Below are 21,259 nucleotides of genomic sequence, written 5' to 3'. Positions count from 1 at the left end.
AGCCAGGTTTCTGTGTGTCTCGTGAAACAATAATTGAATCGCTCACACGAACAATTTGGGTTAACAGACAACTACAGCACGTTATATTTGGTTTCCTCATGTTGAATTTTCTATCTTAAGTTGTGTAACAATTAGTGTTAAGTATTCAAATTGTGTTTTTTTATCTCATTCTCCACCGACAGAAACTGTTTAAATGCATATTTATGTAATTTACTTTACTACATTTGAGAATATCTTATGAAATTTACCATTCAATGTGCTATTGTATTAAAAAAAAAAAAATTATTACGTATTCATCCAAACTATTTTGTGGGATAATGTGTCAACGATCTTGTGTGGGATGGACACCCTGTTTAGGGGGGAGGGGCGGATCGAGTATAGTGTTAAGTGAAGGTAAAACAAAGGTTCTTTGGATAGACACGCTGTCGTAATCAAATATTATGAGAATTATGACATGATGGGGGTACGTATGACATTATTGAGGGTGGGGGGACGCGCCATTGGCTTTAGGGGAGATGAACACCCCTGTTGCGAGTAATACGTTCTTGTATTATAAAAAGTATCCGATCGAGACTATTGGTCCACGCTGTATAAAATCATTCAACGCTCATAGGAACATAACCAAAAACAAATTCACGATTTGGATAACGTTCGAAATTATTGAATAACTTCTTTAAACAAGAATGAAGGGTCTTCGTGATGGTGTAGTAGTGACGTAATCAAGGAGACCTTGGGTGCATTAGGGTCCCACTTTAAACTGTACGTCCAGTCCCAATTAGCCTATCTGTGAATAAAGCGAATTTAAACAATCAAGAGAATATCTTTCTAAAAGGAATCAAAGAGCTCTGGGCGTTTATTCGCTAGCGGACATCAACTTCTTCCTAGCATGACTTCCGTCAAGCATCCTGTTATCTCATGTTGCTATTTATACGTTACTCTTCCTCATCGTGACATTTCTGCTTATCTTCTTAATTATCATATCGTACCATGCAATCTGCAGAACTTAAAAAAGTCAAATGGCCAGTTGTACCAGACGACTTCCTGTTTGGAATCATCTCAGGGTGATTTCAACTTCCTCTTTGGGCTGGTAAAATGTGGAACGAACACAGCCCCAATTGAGTAAAAAAGAGAGTTGCAAAGAACAGTGCCCCGAGCAAGTGATGACGCCCAGTTAAATTAATTTGGTTGTTTCTACGCAAAGGAATAGATCGGTTCGCATACAAACGTTTCTATAAGAGAACAGCTCACCGCTCACGAGAAGATCCCCAAACGAGGGCTGACGGAGGCGGGTGTGAAGGGAAGGACCGGTTCATTTGCAGATTTTAGGGGTAGCAGAAAGCCTTCCCCTGCAGCTTTTCGAAGTGCGTGGGAGTTGATTTGCCTCAATCACGCAGAGCGTGTGTCCGCAGCAACAGTTTGCTGCTTTTCTTTCAGTGGCCAGAATACTTTTGTATTGCTTATCCTGTGCATTATTTAGACTGTATTTCAAAGAATTTTAAAAAGAATATACGGCAACGCCTTTAGGGTTACCAGATGACAAACTTTAAAAAAGAAGGCATTTTTATATTGCAAAATGTTGTTAACTTTAGACGAAGACACACGTTTTGTGCTTACTGGTGTTTTGGTGAGCTTGTAGTCACACACCCCTGTAAAATAATTTTACACCATTTCCGTATAACTAATAATAGGCCTCGTTGTAGGCAAATGTCTTAATATTCTAATATTTATTCACTATGCTCCTAATATTATACGGTTGTGAAGCTTGGTCTCTTACTTTAAAAGAATAACATAAATTGACATTCTGTCTCGGAGTTTTTTCTTCCAGGCCGAAAGTCAGGAAACAGTTTTTGTAAGTCGTCACTAAAAACACATTGCATTTTGGCGTGGTTCAGATTGCTGATCGCAGAACTTCACTTCTCCACTGCCATGTAACAACTAAGAGTACGACAGTTAAAAAGTACCGTTTATTTCTTAATTCTGTCATGAAACTCAAATCAAAGTAAGCCGCGGCGAATTGCATATTCTTACCTATTGTCAGAAACTTGCTGCTCACCAAGAGCCGCGGTAGATGTCACAAATGCTTTCAAATCAAAACCTCGCGCGGCGCGGTGGTGACAACAGAAGGGACGCAAAAGTCTAACAATTTATTTTTTTTGCAAGAAAAGTTTATTTTCTTTGCGCTTGCAACTGAGTTGTATTTCTTTACTTTGAAATTGAAAACGGAAACAATATTAACAATTATTTAAAAATAACATTTTGTTACTAATCTTGAAGTTAAGCAGTTGTCTACACCCCCAAAAAATCGGATATTTCCAAATTTTCCTAAATACCCACCCGGAGCATTTTTAGTATCCAAAAACAGGATTTGTTCGGGTAATAGAGAACTTCTGGTAACCCTAAACGACTTGCGTCGCTGCACCGGTTACAGCGAGCCCACATGTGTTTTTCACTCAGGGTGCACACCCCCGACCCTAATAGTGGACTCGCCTGCCGCTACGTCACTTCACTTCCGTCAGGGATCTTCTCCTGAGCGATCAGCTTTAGTAGCATCTAATGTATACTTATTCCTTAAAAGCTAGTAATAATACTGGGCATATTATTAGTCCATCGGGGATTTCGGAAGTCGTTAGCTCAGTGATCCTTTTCTAAAATCTTATATAAATACGGGAATACCAAATGTCAACATGCTCCAAATACACTCTGGTCTTCAGAGGTAAAAAACATCTTTACATCCCGTACGTCAATAAAGCAATATCATTGGCTATATGAAGTACTACCCCCTCTATCGGTGCCAAATTGATAATTTTACAAGACTTTTAAGGCCTAGTGGTAAAAAATGTGAAATCTACTACTTCAATAAAAAAGCACCTCTACAAAGACAAAGACAAAGTTTGTTTAATGTCCACTTTATGCGCAGATAGGCTAATCGGGACTGGACCTAGATTTAAAGTGGGATCAGAAACACTACCTGCCTCCACTGTATCGAACCCGGGACTCCTTGATTACAAGGCGACAGCATTCGCAAAGCCGTCCGAGAGGCCATGTATTACTACGGCTTTATGCACAGATAACATGTCGAAGTGTACTTCAAATTGCAAACGTATGGTCTGTCCCGGGAATCTCTGGTACGAGCGAAAGAAGCAAGTCTCTGCGCAAGTAGTGACTCAAGAGGACTCGACCAATGAACTCGTGCGAGGAAAGGGGTTTGCTTGGAGGGGAAAAACAACTGTCACCAGCCTTTGCAGCAACGTGTATTGCTTCGCTCCGCCCACTCGCTTTCTCTCGGTATGCGCGGCCTTGCTCCAGAGATTCCCGACTCGTATAAATGATTAATTCGATTTAAAAACACTGTATTTTCCGAAGTATTGCACATACAGATATGAATGAAACATGAAAATTACTAATCTCCCCAAGTTTTCCTCACATTCTACAAATGTTCTATGTGTGCCTCTCTGGCCACACGACACACATCCAAGCAGTAGTCGAGTTCCACCCATACATTTTGTAGCAATCCAGTGTCCTTAAACTGCCGATATGTTTGCATGGTGCTTCATTTCTGTACCCTCTTCTGAATGCACGCTAGACTGCAATAACGGATGAACATCTCGCATATTCTAACACACAAGGACTATTTTCTCGGTTTGTCGCAATTTTATACAGGCACTGCACTCGTGCTGCTAACTGGTGTGTCACGATGCAAACTTGGTGACTTTACAGTGATTTTTATGTATAATTCATATCTGTATATGCAATGCTTTGAAAAATACAGTGTTTTGAAATCGAATAAATCATTTATACGTAGTAGCCCTGAATATTGGAATGTAAAACCTATATAATCGAAAGTAAAGATTGAAAAACAATATTATAGCGAAGTGGATAGCAGATCACGCTACGACGCCAGGGATCTAGGGTTCGAATCCCGGCTTGGGTATGGATGTTTTCGAGTGTCTTTGATCAATTTCATCATGTCATCACTCATCCCCATCTTCGAAAATTAGCCAAAAGTGGCACAAAAAGCAAAGTAAAATAAAGCAAATAAATCAAACGATATTATATATTTTCATTATGACGTCGAACAAATTGAGAGCTATAACTTCGCTGAATTGATTCTTATTTCCAGACACACAGTATTTACGAGAACTGTAGTCAGTATTTCATAGTTCGTTTTTGTAACGTGAGAAGCTGTATGTTACTGTGGACGTTGCTAAATGTTCTCCGCGCAGCATTTCAAGATGATAAATGCAAGCGAAGCGTACTAGAAGGAAGTAACGAAGAAAACAGATAAACCCAGTGTTAATCAGAATCAGTCCTCAGCAGCCCGCCATTCAAGCAGCATGGCGCTTTCTTTCCTTGCGCTCCTGATTATAACCACGTACACAGAAGCCCAGGCCAACGGTCAAGCAGAGTTAGGTAAGTCAAGAAAACAACTTTTATTTCTTAGTAATTTAGCAAGCTGACACTTTTGACGTGGCAGCAAATCGTGAAGAGAAATAGAACCAACGTTTGAAATTTTGTTACTGATATCTGCTCATTCTGTATATCGTTCCTTGTTGGGGGGAAGGGTATTATAATTTCCCCTGTAGATAGGTTACCTAACACTTTGTTATTTGTGATTTTTATATCATGAGTTGTGGGGTTAATTATGTGATTTACAGAATTTTCTGTATTTAGTAACGCTCTAGGAACCAGCAGGCTTCTTTTCAAGAGAGACGGTTCTGGCTCGAAAATGTTACAGTCTTTGTCAAAAGTTTTAATAATGTTTACAGGAACAAACATTTTAGACCAGGGAGGGATTTGAACATTCTTTACTAATAAAACTTGAGGGACATTATCAGCAGTAATTTTCTGAATAACGTGTTCGGGTAACGTATTCGCCTCAATTTTGTCTTTGGGAATTTGGAACTTAGGTGGTTTCCCATACCGAGTGAGTTGCATGGTGTTGTTACAGGAATTTATGCTTACGTCATGTATCATCCAGAAATCTTTGCCTAACAATGACAGCATGGATTGCATGTGGACGACTCTAAATGGATGAAGAAACCATTTATTTCCTAGACGAAATCTAATAATTGCGATTTCCTTTATTGCTATTTGATTCCCCGTGACACCCCAGATAACACAATTTATTTGCAATTTTTTTGTTTTTTTAGGTAGGCTACTAGGTGATCTGGGAAAATTGATGTCATGGCACCTAGGTCGACGCAACAGTTGGTAGTTTTCCTTACTGTTACCAAGTGTAGCGTGGACCAGGTATAGATTATTTTGCATAATCAGTGCGACATTAATTCGTACCCCCTTTTCCATAGGTGGTGTCCCTCTACGTGCGGATGTTGGATTATCTTGTTGCTATTTGTCACAGTATTGATCAGTTCTTGGTGTGAAATTATCATGTCGTGCAGCTTGTTTGCAAGAAGGCTAACGTCTTGATTATCCTGAGCGGTGCTATTTGGAACGGCCGTGCATGGAACAGAGGCGCCCTGAACGGTCGTCGCTCTGCCTGACTCGACTGGACTGGCAGCTGTTTCCATCGTGGGAGCTGCTGCTCTCGCAAGCTCGTGCTTGTGAACGTGTTTCCTTCGTGTTGACTTTGCAGGGATTTCCTCCTAGTCAGACGAGAAGGAATCGGATGACAACGTGTCGGAATCAGAACCAAACATTGTATTAATTTTTTCTTGCCGATTGCGTGCTTTAGCGATGACTCGATGCTTCTCCACGCGTCGGAGCCAGCCAATAAGGTCTTCCAAATTTGCGAATTCCTTTTCGGCGGCTTCCAGGTATTTACCCTGAGGCCACTTATGATGGAATACATGAGCTTATCCTCCCGAATGCCAGGAACGAGTTTCCTGACCAGAGCGGATTTGCTCGTTACGTAATTCATCACCGTTTCATCCTTCCTTTGGATCCTAGCACGTATCCTGTCCTCGGCTAACCTGAGGTCACCTTTCTCCGGGAATGTGTCTTTTAATTTGTCCTTGAGATCGTTGTAGGACAATGTAGCAAAGTTTGGGGAAAGCTTTATGCCAGAAAACCATTCCAGGGCGATTCCCTTCAACGCTAACGCCAGAGCCGCTTTCTTTCGCTGGTCGTTCCAACCGTAAAATTCCGCCAGGTTGTCGAATTTCAACAAGAACTGATGGATACTGTCTCGTTTCTCTCCAGAAAACGAGGGCGTTTCAGAAGATGAGGTATTCGACATGTTTACCTCAAAGTCGCACGAATTTACTTGATGCCCTAAGGACTCTTCGGGGTTGTTTGGACAGTGCGAATCAGCTATTGCATCGATTCCAATAGTCTATATTTGCCTACTTAAAGATCTGGTAATAACTCGCCGATTGGTGTGGAGAATGGGGCTAGACGAAACAGCTAATGAATGAAGTTTATCGAGGGTGCGATTAAGTTCATCCTCTACTTCATTGAGCCTCTTCATTGAGCACTCATTGCCTGGCAAATGGAAATAGACATGCCAATTGGGAGGGGGGGGGGGTGGAGGTTGATGCCAAAAGAGAAAAGGAAAGGTTTAAAACCGATAAGCCAAGCCTCCACCACTTAAATCGTCTACTTTACCATTATCGATTGAGCACTTACTTCGGGAGAAATGAGAATAAGTCAGATGGTGCTTACCATTTACTGGGCTAAACAAATAAGAGTAGGAGGAGACGGGTAGGTGACTGAGGGATGCGCCAGCACTTACCTCTGCTTCCTGGCGGCGGAACTGGCTGCTACTATCAATGATCTACCAACTAATTCGTAACTAAAATAAGGGCCTGCTACAGGGCATCCTTCGCTTATATAGTTGCCAGTTCCGCTGTACTTTGCAACCTCCGTTTCTTGTGGAATTGTCCTATGCAAGTAGGAGCATTCCAGGAGACGGAGGAAAGCGGATGTGAAGTACACTAGCAAGCAAACGTTCTGCACCCGCATCCTTAGCCATCTACAATAATAATAGTAATAATATCAAAACTAAAAGCCGTAATAATAATAAAAAGAAGATGAAGAAAAGCAATAGCAGTAATAATAATAATAATAAAAGTTTCTATGACTCTGCTCCCCTGAGAAAAAATCCTGCGGGCACCCTTGGTGTCAATCTTGATATAACCTCCCTATTTCTCCCTTCAATTGCTCACTGTGTACTTCGATTTATAAAGGGGATATTTTATCTTATCCTCTTACATTAAGAAGAAATTTATCATAGTCCATACTTCGTTAGGTGAACGACAGATTACATTAATTGATTTGATTTACTTGTTTTAATAACTTCGATTTTCTCTCACTTTTGGCTAATTGCGAGAATATGAGGATGAATTGTGATAAGATGAAGTAGACGAAGGGACAATCACAAACACACATCACACATCACAAAACAAGCTAATTATAGGATTGTACTGGCTGTGAGTCCAGACGCCCGAGTCTAGTTAGTGTGCTAAATGCAGTCCAGGGTGTACCAAGTGGAAGAAAGGCTGACATTAGATTAGAGTATATTGTTTAATTCATGCGACAATTATTTTAAAAAATGGATCGAAATCTAGATTGTCTCTGAAATCCGTTTTCTTCCGAAATCCAGATTGCCTTCGAAATCCGGATAGCAAATTTTCCGGAATCCGGATTCCGGATTTTTTTTACCATCCCAGTGGAGATCTTCAACCTGTAATGGGATGATGTGGGGTCAGAACGTCGAACCCTCTGCCGTTATAGAAGATTTCCCAGACCTGGTTATGCTACTCGCTCGTAGCTCCCCAATTACCTCTCGATGGTAGGTTGTCACCGATCCTATACACAGGCCGAAAACCCAGAGACTGAACCCAGGCGGACTCGAACCCATGCCGTACCGCAGTCGGAGTCCAAAGCACAGCGCACGGCACAGCACGGTACGAAGTTGCAATTACTTTTAATTTTTAAAAGTAGCTTCTTGCAATTAAAATTCCTACTAGTTGCTTTCAAACACTGCGATCTTGAGGCAAAAAGGAGCAAGTAATATACATTTTTGTGGTCACAATGACTTACGTAAATTTAGTTGTCATTTAAGCAAAATTGTTTCTGCAGCTAATTACCTTGAATGGTCGGAACACTATTGCATTCGAATAAGTACATTTTTCGCTGTGGAATGAACCAAATTTGTAGGACTTTCAGAGCATTTATTGGATCACAATGCTACAATTTTCCTTTAAAGTACAATGCCTAGTTTAAGAAGGGAATGAGGGCTAGGGGAGTGGAAAGAATATCAAACTGTTCCTTCAGCAGTTTCATGCATAGAAGAAATAAACCTAGAGGATTACGGGGAAAGCGAATACCCAAGAGATCAAAGTTGGACACCTTGTCATGTTCTGGGTACACTCGTTGCTCACAAAGCAGAAATTATTTTTTGCTGCGGACGTTGCCAGAAGTTGCCATCGCGGGAAAGAATAATACTGTCGCCTGAGTTCTGTTCCTACGGGACCTTGCAGATACATCTGTAATGATAACGTCAGTCTCTGAAGAGCTTAGTGAACTTGCTTATCCGAACAAGCTGTATCTACATCTGAGATAACATTCGGTAAACTTGGTTTTCGAAACAGGGTGAACAGAACACAAGAGAAGAATATATGTATTGAATATAATTTCGATTATAATTAGGGGCATTTCATGTTAAAGTGTCCCTGAATCTCAATTTTTAAAATTAAATGCAATACTGTAACTTTATCCTATATTGTGTGTGAACAATCTAATATTGCCATGTGCATAAAAATTCAATATACATAATTTGTATGGAGACTTATGACTCACCTTGTACATAATTAAGTTAGAAGGTAGAAGGTATTTTACATATTGTTCGTTTATTTTAACTTTTTTTGATTTACTTGTGTCTTGTATTGTGTCCCGCCCGTGGCACCAAAAAACAATTAATTTCTCCTTTAACTGTTGCATTTCCCCTCAACTCCACTAGAATATTGAAAGGTCAATTACCTTCTCTCCTTGTCTTAAATAATTCATTTTTCATCAATTGAAAATTCACAGAAATTAAATAAATTTCTTATTAAGTAAAGAGTGTTTCGTCTGTCCCACCCGTGACACAAAATTGTTTACTTACAGTTTCAAAGGCAAAAAAAATTAGGTGGGCCTAATTGCGGTAACTTACCTTACTTTGTTTAGAATATGATTTCAGCAGTGGCGGAGATTAGGGGGGCGGGTAGCCCTCTAAGTAATTCAAAGGGCGTGTAAAGAGGTCACTTGTGAACGTTCTTACGGGCTGATGTGCTGAACGATGCGATTTCCCAATACTTTTGGCACTTACAACGTTTACCACTTTTAGTCCTCAGTTGTTACTAAGCTGACGAAAATTAAACCACTTATGAAATAAAAGTCTAAGCTTACAATTCAGTTTCAGTCCATCTAGCAGCGAGGGCAAGTGAAAATGTTCTTGTCCTGAGGTAGTATTCCAGCACACTCCACATGACACCATGTCCCGCATTCCACACAAGCTCTCACATACCCACTCGGGCCTTCTTGTGTAACATGGCACGACATGCCGTTTCGTAATATTACAGCTCAGCTCAGTACAATAAAAGTACAACGGGAAACACTTTGTTGTTGTAATGGACACAGTTGTTACATGCAGAGCAAGTATTATCCTACTGTCTACACTATATGAACATATAATTATAAGACGAGTATGTGGTTTGAAAGTTATACCGTATCTCACCTTTTTGCAACAGCAACAAAACTTCCGACTGCTCCAGTTCCGCGACGACTCATACTACACGGGAATTATGGGTAATGTTCTTCCTTGAGTACTTTCAGCTTTCATACAATGTTGCCATCTCGTTTTCGCTCTTCATAGTTTCAGAGAAAAATCAGTGGGCTTTATTGTGGTCCGGGCCTTATTGCGGTAACTTACCTTACTACATAAAAATACTTAGAAATAATTATTTCAATAGAAAAAGTTAATATGCACTATTAGTTTAATTATAGAATACAATCAATCACGAAGTTAAGATATCATTTTATATGAAAGAATGTAGATGCACTATGTCAAAACAAAGGATCGAGACTACAACAAATGGTGGACAGAATGGTTGTTTCTTTCCAAGATTTAGGCTGCAATATGAGATATCATTTTATATGAAAGAATGTAGATGCACTAGTGTCAAAATTCAATGAAAACTAAACAAAAAAAGGATTGTGATAGAGAACATTATTGGATATGATTAAAAAATATCACTTTGATAGATATTGAACATACCCAATTTTGTCAATATTTATAATGAACGTCGATACAGGTGCACGTCGTAAGTTAAAAGAACACTAATTTGGAAAGTATTATTATCGGGAAAAAATTTACCGTAGACATTTAGCCTAAAAAGAAAGAAGCAGCCTCTGCTGACGTCGAAACGCAAGGTAGCAAGAGTGTTGTGCGATAAGGAAGACCCGTCATTGGCAATGGAGGAGACTGTGGAACCACAAGCAAAGCAACCTGCGCAGACCCGCGACTCCTGTGCACCGTACTCCCACAAGGATGGGCGGGGGAGAGTGGACCATGCTTCCTTATGGCCCGAGCTGAAGGGAAGAAGGGAAAGCTGCACGGGGACTTTTCGTCCCAAGGTTTTTTTCCTTGTGGTCGATCTATAGGAGTGAGTGTTGTGACTGTGTATTTTTATGCTACAATAACAATGTTTCATCTTACCACCTGTGTACTTTTGTTAATTATTGTATTCCTGCTACGAACGTATGCACCGAATATATATATATATATATATATATATATATATATATATATATATATATATATATATATATCGTGTGTAATTTTGAGTTGGTAAGTGGGATCCGAACCACTATGTGCCTCCACCGGATATGAAACCCGGAACCCGCTTTCTATCGTGTGTAATTTACATGTTGACTGTTAATTTATTAGTTACACTTACTATTAATTCCTAATAAAATAGATTTAAATATTATAGTACAATGAAATCTACTACATTTATTTATATTTTTCTTTTACAATATTATTAGATTTGCCTGAAAATTATATTTGAATAAAGAAAACAGCATCAAAAGAAGAAATTTTAAATTATTTTATTCGAAGTATGGAGAATTAATAATAGATAAATATAAATTGTTTGATTATGCAAGTTATTATGGTTTTGAACAAATATTCCTGAAATCTTATTTTGTACCACATGTGAGTTTTCAACACTTTTTGGGGAAGAGGTAGTAATATTATTTTCCGAGCAAATGAACTCTGTTTTAAAATTATAGATACTGGAAATTTTTCCAATTGGTCAATATGAGTTTTTAAACACTCTATCGGAACTGATTGGTCTATCGGAACCAGTTGGTCTATCAGTACTGATTGGTCAATTGTAATGAATTGGTTTCTATTGGAAATTAAGGGAATTATATAAAACAAGTAAAATAAATCTCTGGTAAAGCAAGTGGAATTTGTAACTTAGAAAAACTTGCACATACAAAACTTTTTCAAATATATGAACACGTTTTAACTCTCTAGCTTCATTGTGATTAACACACTTATAGAAAATCTAAAACTATGCTGCTTCAGCCATAAATTGACATGTTGTTCTTCCTTTATATATGCGAAAACAACAACAAATTAGGTTAAACAAAGAATCTGAACCACAACAGTTGAAGAAGTGATAAACAAACAAAACACTGTTGAGGTTGACTTAGTTGATCAAAAGATTGCTGATTTTTTCAATTGCATTACATCCACATAAAAACAACCATGGAAATTTCATATTGCAAAAACAAGAACTTATATGAACATTTATTCCAACTACTAGCTCCCTTAAGGTCGAGTTCGTTCTTAAGATAGAGTTCTTGTTAGGTACTTATTAAGATAAATCTGACTTATGTAGTATGCATTAGAATTCAGAACAAATTCAGTTCAAGTGTGCTTTTCTTTAAAGAAATTCTAAATCAGAGGAAATGTGGTGTCAAGAATTGTTGATGTTGATTTGGCGTTTTAAGTCCACTTTATGCACAGTAAGGCTAAGTATCAAAGTACCTATGTTTTGAGTCAATAAATGAATTGATAACATATTGATTCTACAATATATACAAACTTATAATTGGATACAGTTCACCAATTGGAAATTGTCTTGATTTTCCAGTTGGTTTCAGTTGAGATTCCGATTGAAACCAATAGCTACATTCCGATAGAATCCGATTCATTCCAATTGAAACCGATAGAATCCGATTGAAATTTCAATTGGAACCAATAGAAAATTCCAGCTGGGTGCTCAAAACTAAAACATTACATTTTTACTCTGGCTGCCAGACAGAAGAGCCAGGTTCGATTCTCAGGTGGGAATTTTTCTGACAATGTCCACATTGACCCCACTTGGTGGAATGTGTATGGTTTACATCCACATTGACTTACATGCCTTCATGAAAACTACTTCCTAGAAATTCGGCTTTTTTTTAAAAAAAAGTTCATTCCGTACCTATGTAAACCTTGTAAACCTCAAATTCTACCTACACTAAAGACATTTGCAAGGTGAATTTCCTTAGATGGAAAAGTACCAAAAAAATAAACTATGAATTGAAAATATTTATCTGCAAAATCTGAGAGATGTGTAAATATATATTTTTAGAACATTGATGATGATAATAATAATTCCTGTATTTATTGGGTGAGATTCAGCCGTGGGCTGCTCTACCACCTAAGTCTTGCCATGCTACATAAGAAAATAAATATATAATGTAATAATACATGAATACAGATAGATGGAATGACTAAAACTAAAGAATTTCACATACGTATATCTACAATTACAAATAAACTCATAGTAATAGTAGTAATAAAATAATACAAATGTGAAAGAACAAAAATAGAAGATTTAAAAAGAATTACCAATGTAGAAAAACTGAGGAAAAAATACAAATGTGAAGGTTAATGTAAGGTTTCCTTTAAGTAAAAGAAAAATAATGTAATGATAGTAACAAAATACACCAATAGTTACAGTTATAGAATATAAGTGTTATGTAGTTTGTTTAGTGTCACTTTATTTCTAGTTCTGCTGCTATTTTTCTTTAAGTTTAATTTTGAAACTTATAACTTATTATAGATTTAACATTAGTTGGTAGTGCATTATAAAGTAATCTCATTTTTTGATTTTATATAACTGTGTTTGTTACAAAGATAAACACTGACTAAACTAATTCATGATTTCAGCCTGCAAGAATACCTCCACTTATGGGTATGGTTACACACAATTTTACCCAATTATGATGGGAGAAAGGAGATTTTCATTTGAACTCAACTTTAAAGTGAAAACAGTAAGTGATGCACACATCTTGCTGTCTCCAACTCCATCCTTTTCTGAAAGCAGTCCTTCATATGAAGTTGTCCTAGGAGCTTCAAGCAACACAATGTCTGATATAAGGAAAACTGGATTGGATCAGACCAGGATACATGAATCAGGAATAGTGTCAGTAAGCCAATTTAGGGGTTTTTGGATTACCGTGGATTATGACTTTATTAAAGTGGGAAGAGAAGGTGATAAATTTCCTTATATTTACTGGAAAGATCCGCATCCTTTATTTCCCCACTACTTCAGTTTTGGATCATGGAATAATGTATATGCAGAATGGAAATATGACTGCAAACGCTTGGAAGCAGGTAAATATGCACCGATAGCATCATAGTACAAGGGATAGTCAGAAAATAAGTTTCCCTAGTCTGCCATCTGCAGAGAGTTTTATTCTGGAGAAAGAACATGACATGAGCAGACAGAGGCATCATTACACTATTTTTCCACATAGTTCCCAGCACAATTCAGACACTTGTCGTAAAGCTTGACAAGTTTCAAGAAACCCTGTTTGTAAAACTGTGTGTCCTGTTTATGGATGAAGAGACTGGTTCAATGTTAAGAAAAATCATCCTTTGTCCATGACTGCAACACACTTCTGTACTCCATGCCTGCTAGGCACACACTTCTCAACTATTCCTGTTTTCGAAACAGCAGTATGCTAACGCCCTCTGCAAGGAAAAGATTGTGCATCAGACAACAAAAGAAGGAAGATGCCTGTATAACCACAACATATTTCCAACCCAAATTTCCCGGGCTTTCCGGAAATACACATGCCGGAAACTTTTTTTCCGACTATCCCTTGTAACATAAGTCTGCAATTTTGTTGGTTTTCATTTTGATTTTATTGCATTAATTATACAATGTATACAAGCAATTACAACATTTCTGAATAAAACTGTTCATAATCACTAAAGAAATGAATTCACAACCCATAGTTATCATGAGACATCAAGTATACACATACCAAAATTTCAATTTATATTTATTTTATTTCTCAATTCACTGGATGGTTCTTCTGAAGGCAATGAAAAATTTAAAATATATAAGTTCAGTGCTATATTGTAGAACTTATTGTTCACACATCTTCCTGACAGACTATTTCATGATGGTGCTCTCTTGTGCTAGAATATGATAGACATCTTTTATTGATATGGGGCGTGTCTTGGACCATGTCCTAATTTGCAAGTGCTACGTTCCATTGTTTCCCGTTGGTTTCTTGTGCCATCGAAGTCGTCTAAATCTTCATACCGCCTTGTAATATGGTTGCAACTTTTCTGCCAGGTGTCAGCTCGATCATCACCCATCGTGCTCTGTAACTCAGGCATATACAGAAGCAGAAGGCAGATCCCAACCAAACATGACAATGTTCCCACATATTTACCACTCATATAAAAAATGTGTCATGCTATTTCTTCTATTCCAATTTTTCTACATACAGCATTATCAACAAAATATCCAAGTAGCATTGAGTTTTACATTATCTCTTCAGTAAATATTATCTATGCAAAGTGAAAGTTGCAATATGGCTGCCAAGCATAGGGCTACAATGAGTTGAAGCATGCATTTGTTGTGGCTTCCACCTCTTCCCTCCAACTCCACCTATGGTGCAGCTTCAGACAATCTGCAGGTGGAACAGTGGACGACAGCATCTACCAATTTAGATGTGGTCCTAGTGATAGGAACGTGTATAAGTATCTGTTCTTGATGTGTTTGTGAGCCACCACTCGACCAAGTGACTTGAAGTATTTCTGGAAGCAAAAATTGGCAATAAATGAGAACTGAAAGACATCAACCAAGAAAATAGCATGTTGTCCACACATTTCGAATTAAAATTAATAGATGAACTAGAAAATTGTAAGATAATACTAAATATGAATAGAAGATAAACACTAACATATATTTTTTTTCAGAAACTTCAACTGAACCTGCATTTGAAACTACTCCAAGAGAGAGAAGAATCCCACAGTTACGGGTTGTTGAGGATTTGCTGTATACTTACAACCCATACCTACAGCCTGCAAACAGCAATAATAATCACACACTAGTGTACATAAAGTTTATTACTGAACATGTTAAGTTGGTATGTATCAACATCTTAACTACATACATTTTGTGCATTCATTACTGTGTAAAGTAAATATATGTCTGTAAGAAAATATTTTAGAAAAATGCAGAATTCTGCAGAAATTCAAACTTAACTGGTCAGTTATAATCTTGTTCAAATAGTGGTACAGCCAGTTTTGATATCATTTTCTTGTAATGACATGGGACCTATTTAGCAACATTTATTGTGCATCATATTCTAAAATGCTAATCAGATTTTATACATGTACTTACAATTAATCACAAAAAAAGATGGAGCGTAGATAGGAAATTCAAAAGGTAGAAATATGAATTTGTACTAAATAGAATATGTAAGGTTAAGAGCATGATTCTTATATGGGTCATTACGGATCAAATCAATAAATACATATTTTGGAACTTTTAGGATTCATTTTTCTAAGATTTTTTGTTTGTTCATTGTACCTATCTAGTGGGAAAAGTCTGCCAAATTTCAGATTTTTGGGCATTTAGTTTTTAAGTTATTGATTTTCAGAAAATAAAAAATCTCAAAATTTGACGACATTTTGAAATCTTTAAACAGCCGTAGAAAAAAGGTAAAAAAAAAAAGTAAAGTGCTCCCCTGTGCATAGCACCACGCCGTGAAGGCGTATAGGGGGTGTGGGGGTAACGCCCCACACTTTCTTGATCCGGTCGTGAGTGGGGGTGATGTGATCAGCATCACACCCCTGACCGCCTTTACCCCCCAGGGTTTCCCCCAGGTACCCATGTTATTCGAATCAGGGTGGGCGCCGGGGCCGCTTCCATCGTTAGAAAAGTTCCCGGATTTGAACCGGCCGGGGATCGAACCCGGGACCTTGAGCATGGTAGTCAGACGCGTTACCGACTGAGCCACCGCGGCCACTCAAACAGCCGTAGATCAAAAACTATTTGACCTAGAGGGCTCAAATTGGTGTCATACTCTTCTGTTTTTAATGCGATTTAATTTGAAATGCAACATGATTGTGCTATTTGAATGTTGTATTTTTTTTTAAAAGAAACTCAAAAGAACTTTTTTTAAATCTCAAAAACTCACCTTTAAATTTTTTGAAAAAAATGTGTTTTGAAGACATCAATTTACTAATTTTGCGTAAAATTTTATAATGGGATGGCAATTGGTTCCTACAGAATTTTTTTTTGTTTTTGTATTGTAATGTGTGTGAAATTTGCTAATTTTTTTGACTTCAATGTTAAAACCATAACAAGCTGATTAGTTGATGTTCAAGTCTTCATATTTATCTATTTTATAATTTCTGGACTATTAATAATATGAAAATACCTAAAATTTATCACTTTTAATAATAATGTAATTGTACATGTTTTTATTTTATTTTAATTTCTCGTGGTATATAACAACTTTAATATATAAATGTATGATAATATTAAAATTTCAGAAGGTTTCAAACCAAAGTAACATGCAACAAGTGACACATGTTGCTTGTCCCTTTCATGTTGTTCGAACTGCATCGTTTTCTCAATAAAGTGCATCATGTCGCCTTAGGTTGTTGTCCGTGCATGAACAGCGAATGCTTGCTTATTGACTGAAAGGGCCGGTGTTGGTTGTTGTTTGTCACTTCAGTGTGAGCCCTCACTGTCGCTTGTCACCTGTCACTTGTTGTTTTGGTCTGAGATCCACCTTACAGATATTTGAAGAATAAGAAGTGTTTAAATCATGCCTCATAATACTACAGAATGATTGTTGAGATGTGATGTATTCCAGTCAGTTTTACAAGAGTCATGAGAGAAAAGGAACAAGTCTCAAGATGAATAACTAGGTACTTCTTGTTTGTTTACAATGATATATGGTTACCTTGGAACTTGGGTAGCAACTGATTGTGGGTAATATTTAATGCATCATGCATTCTCATCCTCCCCCCCTTTTCCAGCACACACACACAAATGCATAGATTTTATTGTTGTTTCAATAAAAAAATTGATGTAAATATTGCAATTTTTTTGCAATCTGGTGAGTTAAAGGTAAGGGGGTGGGGAGGTAGAAATAGAAAATTCAGTTTTCCTTTAGTGGCAGTCTCTACCTGAAACCCTAAGGTTGTTGCAAAAGCTGTTGAGTAACTCCTTCCAGTTTGCCAGCTTATCATAGTGGAGGGTGAGAAGTATGTGAAAAAGAGTGTCACTTACTGAGATTAGAGATGTGAGACCAATTGATCTATCACTGCTAGACTCGGCATACCTAAATGAAGATCACCAATTGTTTACAGTAATCTTCAGTCGGTTGTCTTTTGTGAAGGGTTAAGTAAAGTAGCTGTTTTTCATACTATCAAAGTTAATGCTTTTAAAGTGAAATAATTTAAATTAATTGTTAATAAACTAATGTGTGGTCTGTGGTTGATAAAAATTATTGTTTAGTTTATTACGAATATTATGTGTATATGCGTATATGATTTTGATATTAAAACCTTGTAAACCTTGCTTCTATTCTAAAATGTAAACACAAATATAAATTTTTCAATTTGCTTATCTGATATTAAAAGTGATCAATTTTAGGTATTTTTCCATTACTAATAACCCAAAAATTATAAAATAGATTAACATAAAGACTTGAACATCAAACACTCAGCTTATAGTTATGGTTTTAACATAGAAGTTAACAAATTTAGCAAATTTCACACAGATTACAATATACAAAAATTAATTTCCATAGGAACCCTTTGCTGTCCTATTATGAAATTTTGCACATAAATAGTAATTAATGTCTTCAAAACATATTTTCTTTTCAAAAAATTAAAAGGGGTGTTTTGAGATTTTCAAAAAAATGTTCCTTTACTTTTTGAAAAATTCAAATTGCACAATCATGTTCTATTTCAAATTAAAGCTCATTAAAAGCAGAAGTGAATGATACCAATTTGACAATTTGAGCTCTCTAGGTAAAATAGTTTTTGATCCACAGCTGTTTAAGGATTTCAAAATGTCATCAAATTTTGGGATTCTTTGAAAGTCAGCAACTCAAAAACTAACTGCCCGAAAATCTGAAATTTGGCAGTGTTTGTTAACGTTACTGGTACCACCACTGCACCAAATATCAATTTCTGAGATGTCAAGGTTCAGGCCATTGGTTGATTTGACATGTAACGGCCCATATGTCAGAACACTAAGTTAAAATTTGATGTTATCTTGAGATTTAATTTATTTTTAAAAATTATGTCACAACATTGAAAAACAGGATAATTATTATTTTTTTGTTTCAGGATGAGATAAAATCGTCTATATCAGTTACAGGAATCCTAGAGATGGTAAGTCTTTAATGTATGTTTAATATTGTAGCAATGCTTCAATACATGTTTAAAATTATAGCACTTACTCCTTTTCATTCTTTCTTACTATTAAAAGACACTGAATTTCATGAAAGCCCCTTGGATGGCATTGTCGCCTTGTAAACAAGGGATTCCACATTTGAGAATGGAGTTCTTAAACTGACTTAAAAGGGAGGGAAATTCGACTGCTGTATTTGAGACATAGTACTATTCTGAGTATCTGAATCCAATAATAAGTTAAAATCAGCTAAACAAACACACAAGTACCTTTTTAGAAACTCTTACAATAAAACAAAAACAATGTGGAACATAGTAAAGAGTAATATTTTTTAAAAAAAATCACTCTAATGTAAAACAATGAAAGTGTAAAATATCCATTAAATGTAGCAACAATGTTCAGTGGAAGTTGCACAAAAATCGACGACTACCCAATACAGTATAACAATGTTACAAAACAATGTTCGTGTGTCCAGTCACTACCAATGAAATAAAAGATAAGTGGTCTTGCAGTGTACATGAAATACCTTCTAAAATTATCAAAGAGAGCAAATCCCACATTGCCCAGCCATTGTGTCACATAATAAATCTGTCCCTCTTAACAAGATTATTTCTAAATGAAATGAAAAAGTGTGATAAACAAAACATGGAAACCACAGAACAATTTCATTACTCTCACCATTCTCTAAACTTCTTGAGACTGTCATATACAGCGTGTCCCGCTTATACGTATAATAAAAGAAAAAATCACAACTTTTTTATTTACCAATATTTTTTTTGTCCAAACTTTGTACAAACATGTAACAACTCAGATTTTTTTTTTTTACAAATCAAGAAAGCTAGCGCACTTCCATATGTGAACCCTTAGTGGCATGACAAATGTCAAACCGGTTGTCAGCCTCAAGCCACACGTTTTGAAACATGTGCGGGGTAATGTTGCTTACTGCAACCATAATTCTTTCACACAAGTCTTGCAAATCTCTTTGTCCTTAACACACCCCCACAACAAAAAATCACACACAGTGAGGTCTGGTGACCGTGGGGGCCATTCAATAAAATTCGAACCTCTTCCTATCCATTTTCTATTAAAATGCTCATCCAGGAAGTCTCTAACGAGATTTGAGAAATGAACCGGTTTCGCGTAACTGGTTTTCCCATTTCTTTATTGAAATATACGATGGAACTACTTCTTTACCACCTAAACAAAATCATCTCTGCACAAGTGTCACAGACTTCACTTCAGGCAACGTTAAAACACAAAACACCTTTTCTTGTGGTGACCACATGACGAATGGCTACTGAGAAACTGATAATATCAGTTTTCAAGACATTCTGGCTACTGCGCATGCGCAACTACCACTGAATGCATTGCTAAAAAAAAAATTCTCAGTCATTCTTTAAAATGAAACAACAATCACATCATTCTAACAGTTTGTTTAGAAGTTATGAATTTTTCTTTTATTATATGTATAAGCGGGACATGCTGTATAAACAAATCACACTATTTCTTAATAAAAATAATATTATCAACACTTCTCAACATGGATTTTGTAGAGGGAAATCAACGATATCAGCCATATTTGAATACCTAGAATATGCATGAGGGATCTGTTAGACAATAGTGACTAATGTGTAGGGCTGTTTCTTGATTTGACAAAAGCTTTTTACTTAGTGTCCCATGATCATCTACTAAGGAAGCTAAATCAGTATGCAATAAGAGGTAAAGCAAAAAATTGGTTTTGATCCTACTTACAAAACTGTGCCCAAGTAGTAGATAACACACACGTAGAAGAAAAATAAAAAGGTGCACAACAACATGTGTCTCAGAACAATGTAAAGTATCATGCTGGGTTCCCCAATAATCTATACTGAGACCAATACTGTTTGGGTATACAAAGGACTAACTAATAAACCTTATCTCATCGAGATTTAAATTGTATGCTGACATTGAAAGTATTGCTGTGACTGTTTTAACCAGTGAACTTCTTTTTAATATTAGTCGCAATAAAGGATATAAGTGATATATATATTTGTGATTCTCAACAAACTAAATCTGAATGTTAATAAAATTATAGCTGCAACATTTTCATCACATAAAGAACAAACCACAAACAATCTATCAACATTGAAAACATTGAAGAATCTGTTAAATTTTTATGGCTTGAATCAATGCAAATTTTAGCTGTTAAAAAATATCCACATAGACAAAGTTAATACCCAGTGCAAGGTTCATGTCTCTATCGTTTTGTGTACAATACATTCAAGGTCTCGGTTTTGTGACTTTTCAGACACCCTGTATTATATTTCACTGTAAACAACCATGCATTATATTTCATTGTCATGTTTACAGTATTGTAAACACAAATTGACATGTCCAATATCACAGCATGTAAGTGCAAGTATGTGATTCATGGATGAAATAAATCTATTATGTTATATTCAATGCCGGATCTACAAGTCGCAAAACCCCACAGTGCAGGGGGTCCTGGAGACAAGTAAGCCTTTAGGGGGCCTTCAGCCATTGACATAGTAGAGGGTTCTTATATGCATATGTAAAAAATAAACGTAGGTACTCAGTGGTAC

At 36.7% G+C, this 21,259-nt stretch overlaps 1 protein-coding gene across 1 annotated transcript in view; it reads left to right on the top strand.

Moving 5' to 3' along the window:
• The first annotated feature begins 4,322 nt into the window (after positions 1–4,322).
• The window catches only part of LOC145994601 (acetylcholine receptor subunit alpha-1-A-like), a 57,280-nt gene continuing 40,343 nt past the window's right edge, over positions 4,323–21,259 (top strand). The window contains exons 1-4 of the mRNA XM_083130643.1: positions 4,323–4,410; positions 13,169–13,615; positions 15,218–15,387; positions 18,614–18,658. Of these exons, the coding sequence (XP_082986769.1) occupies positions 4,335–4,410; positions 13,169–13,615; positions 15,218–15,387; positions 18,614–18,658 (738 nt within the window). The 5' untranslated portion in view covers positions 4,323–4,334. The remainder of the gene's footprint in view (positions 4,411–13,168; positions 13,616–15,217; positions 15,388–18,613; positions 18,659–21,259) is intronic.

The sequence above is a fragment of the Lepisma saccharinum genome, chromosome 11 (assembly GCF_977018435.1).
Source record: "Lepisma saccharinum chromosome 11, izLepSacc3.1, whole genome shotgun sequence".
NCBI lineage: Eukaryota > Metazoa > Arthropoda > Insecta > Zygentoma > Lepismatidae > Lepisma > Lepisma saccharinum.
The sequence above is the reverse complement of the archived record's forward strand: the minus strand, read 5'-3'. Positions and strand labels throughout refer to the sequence as shown.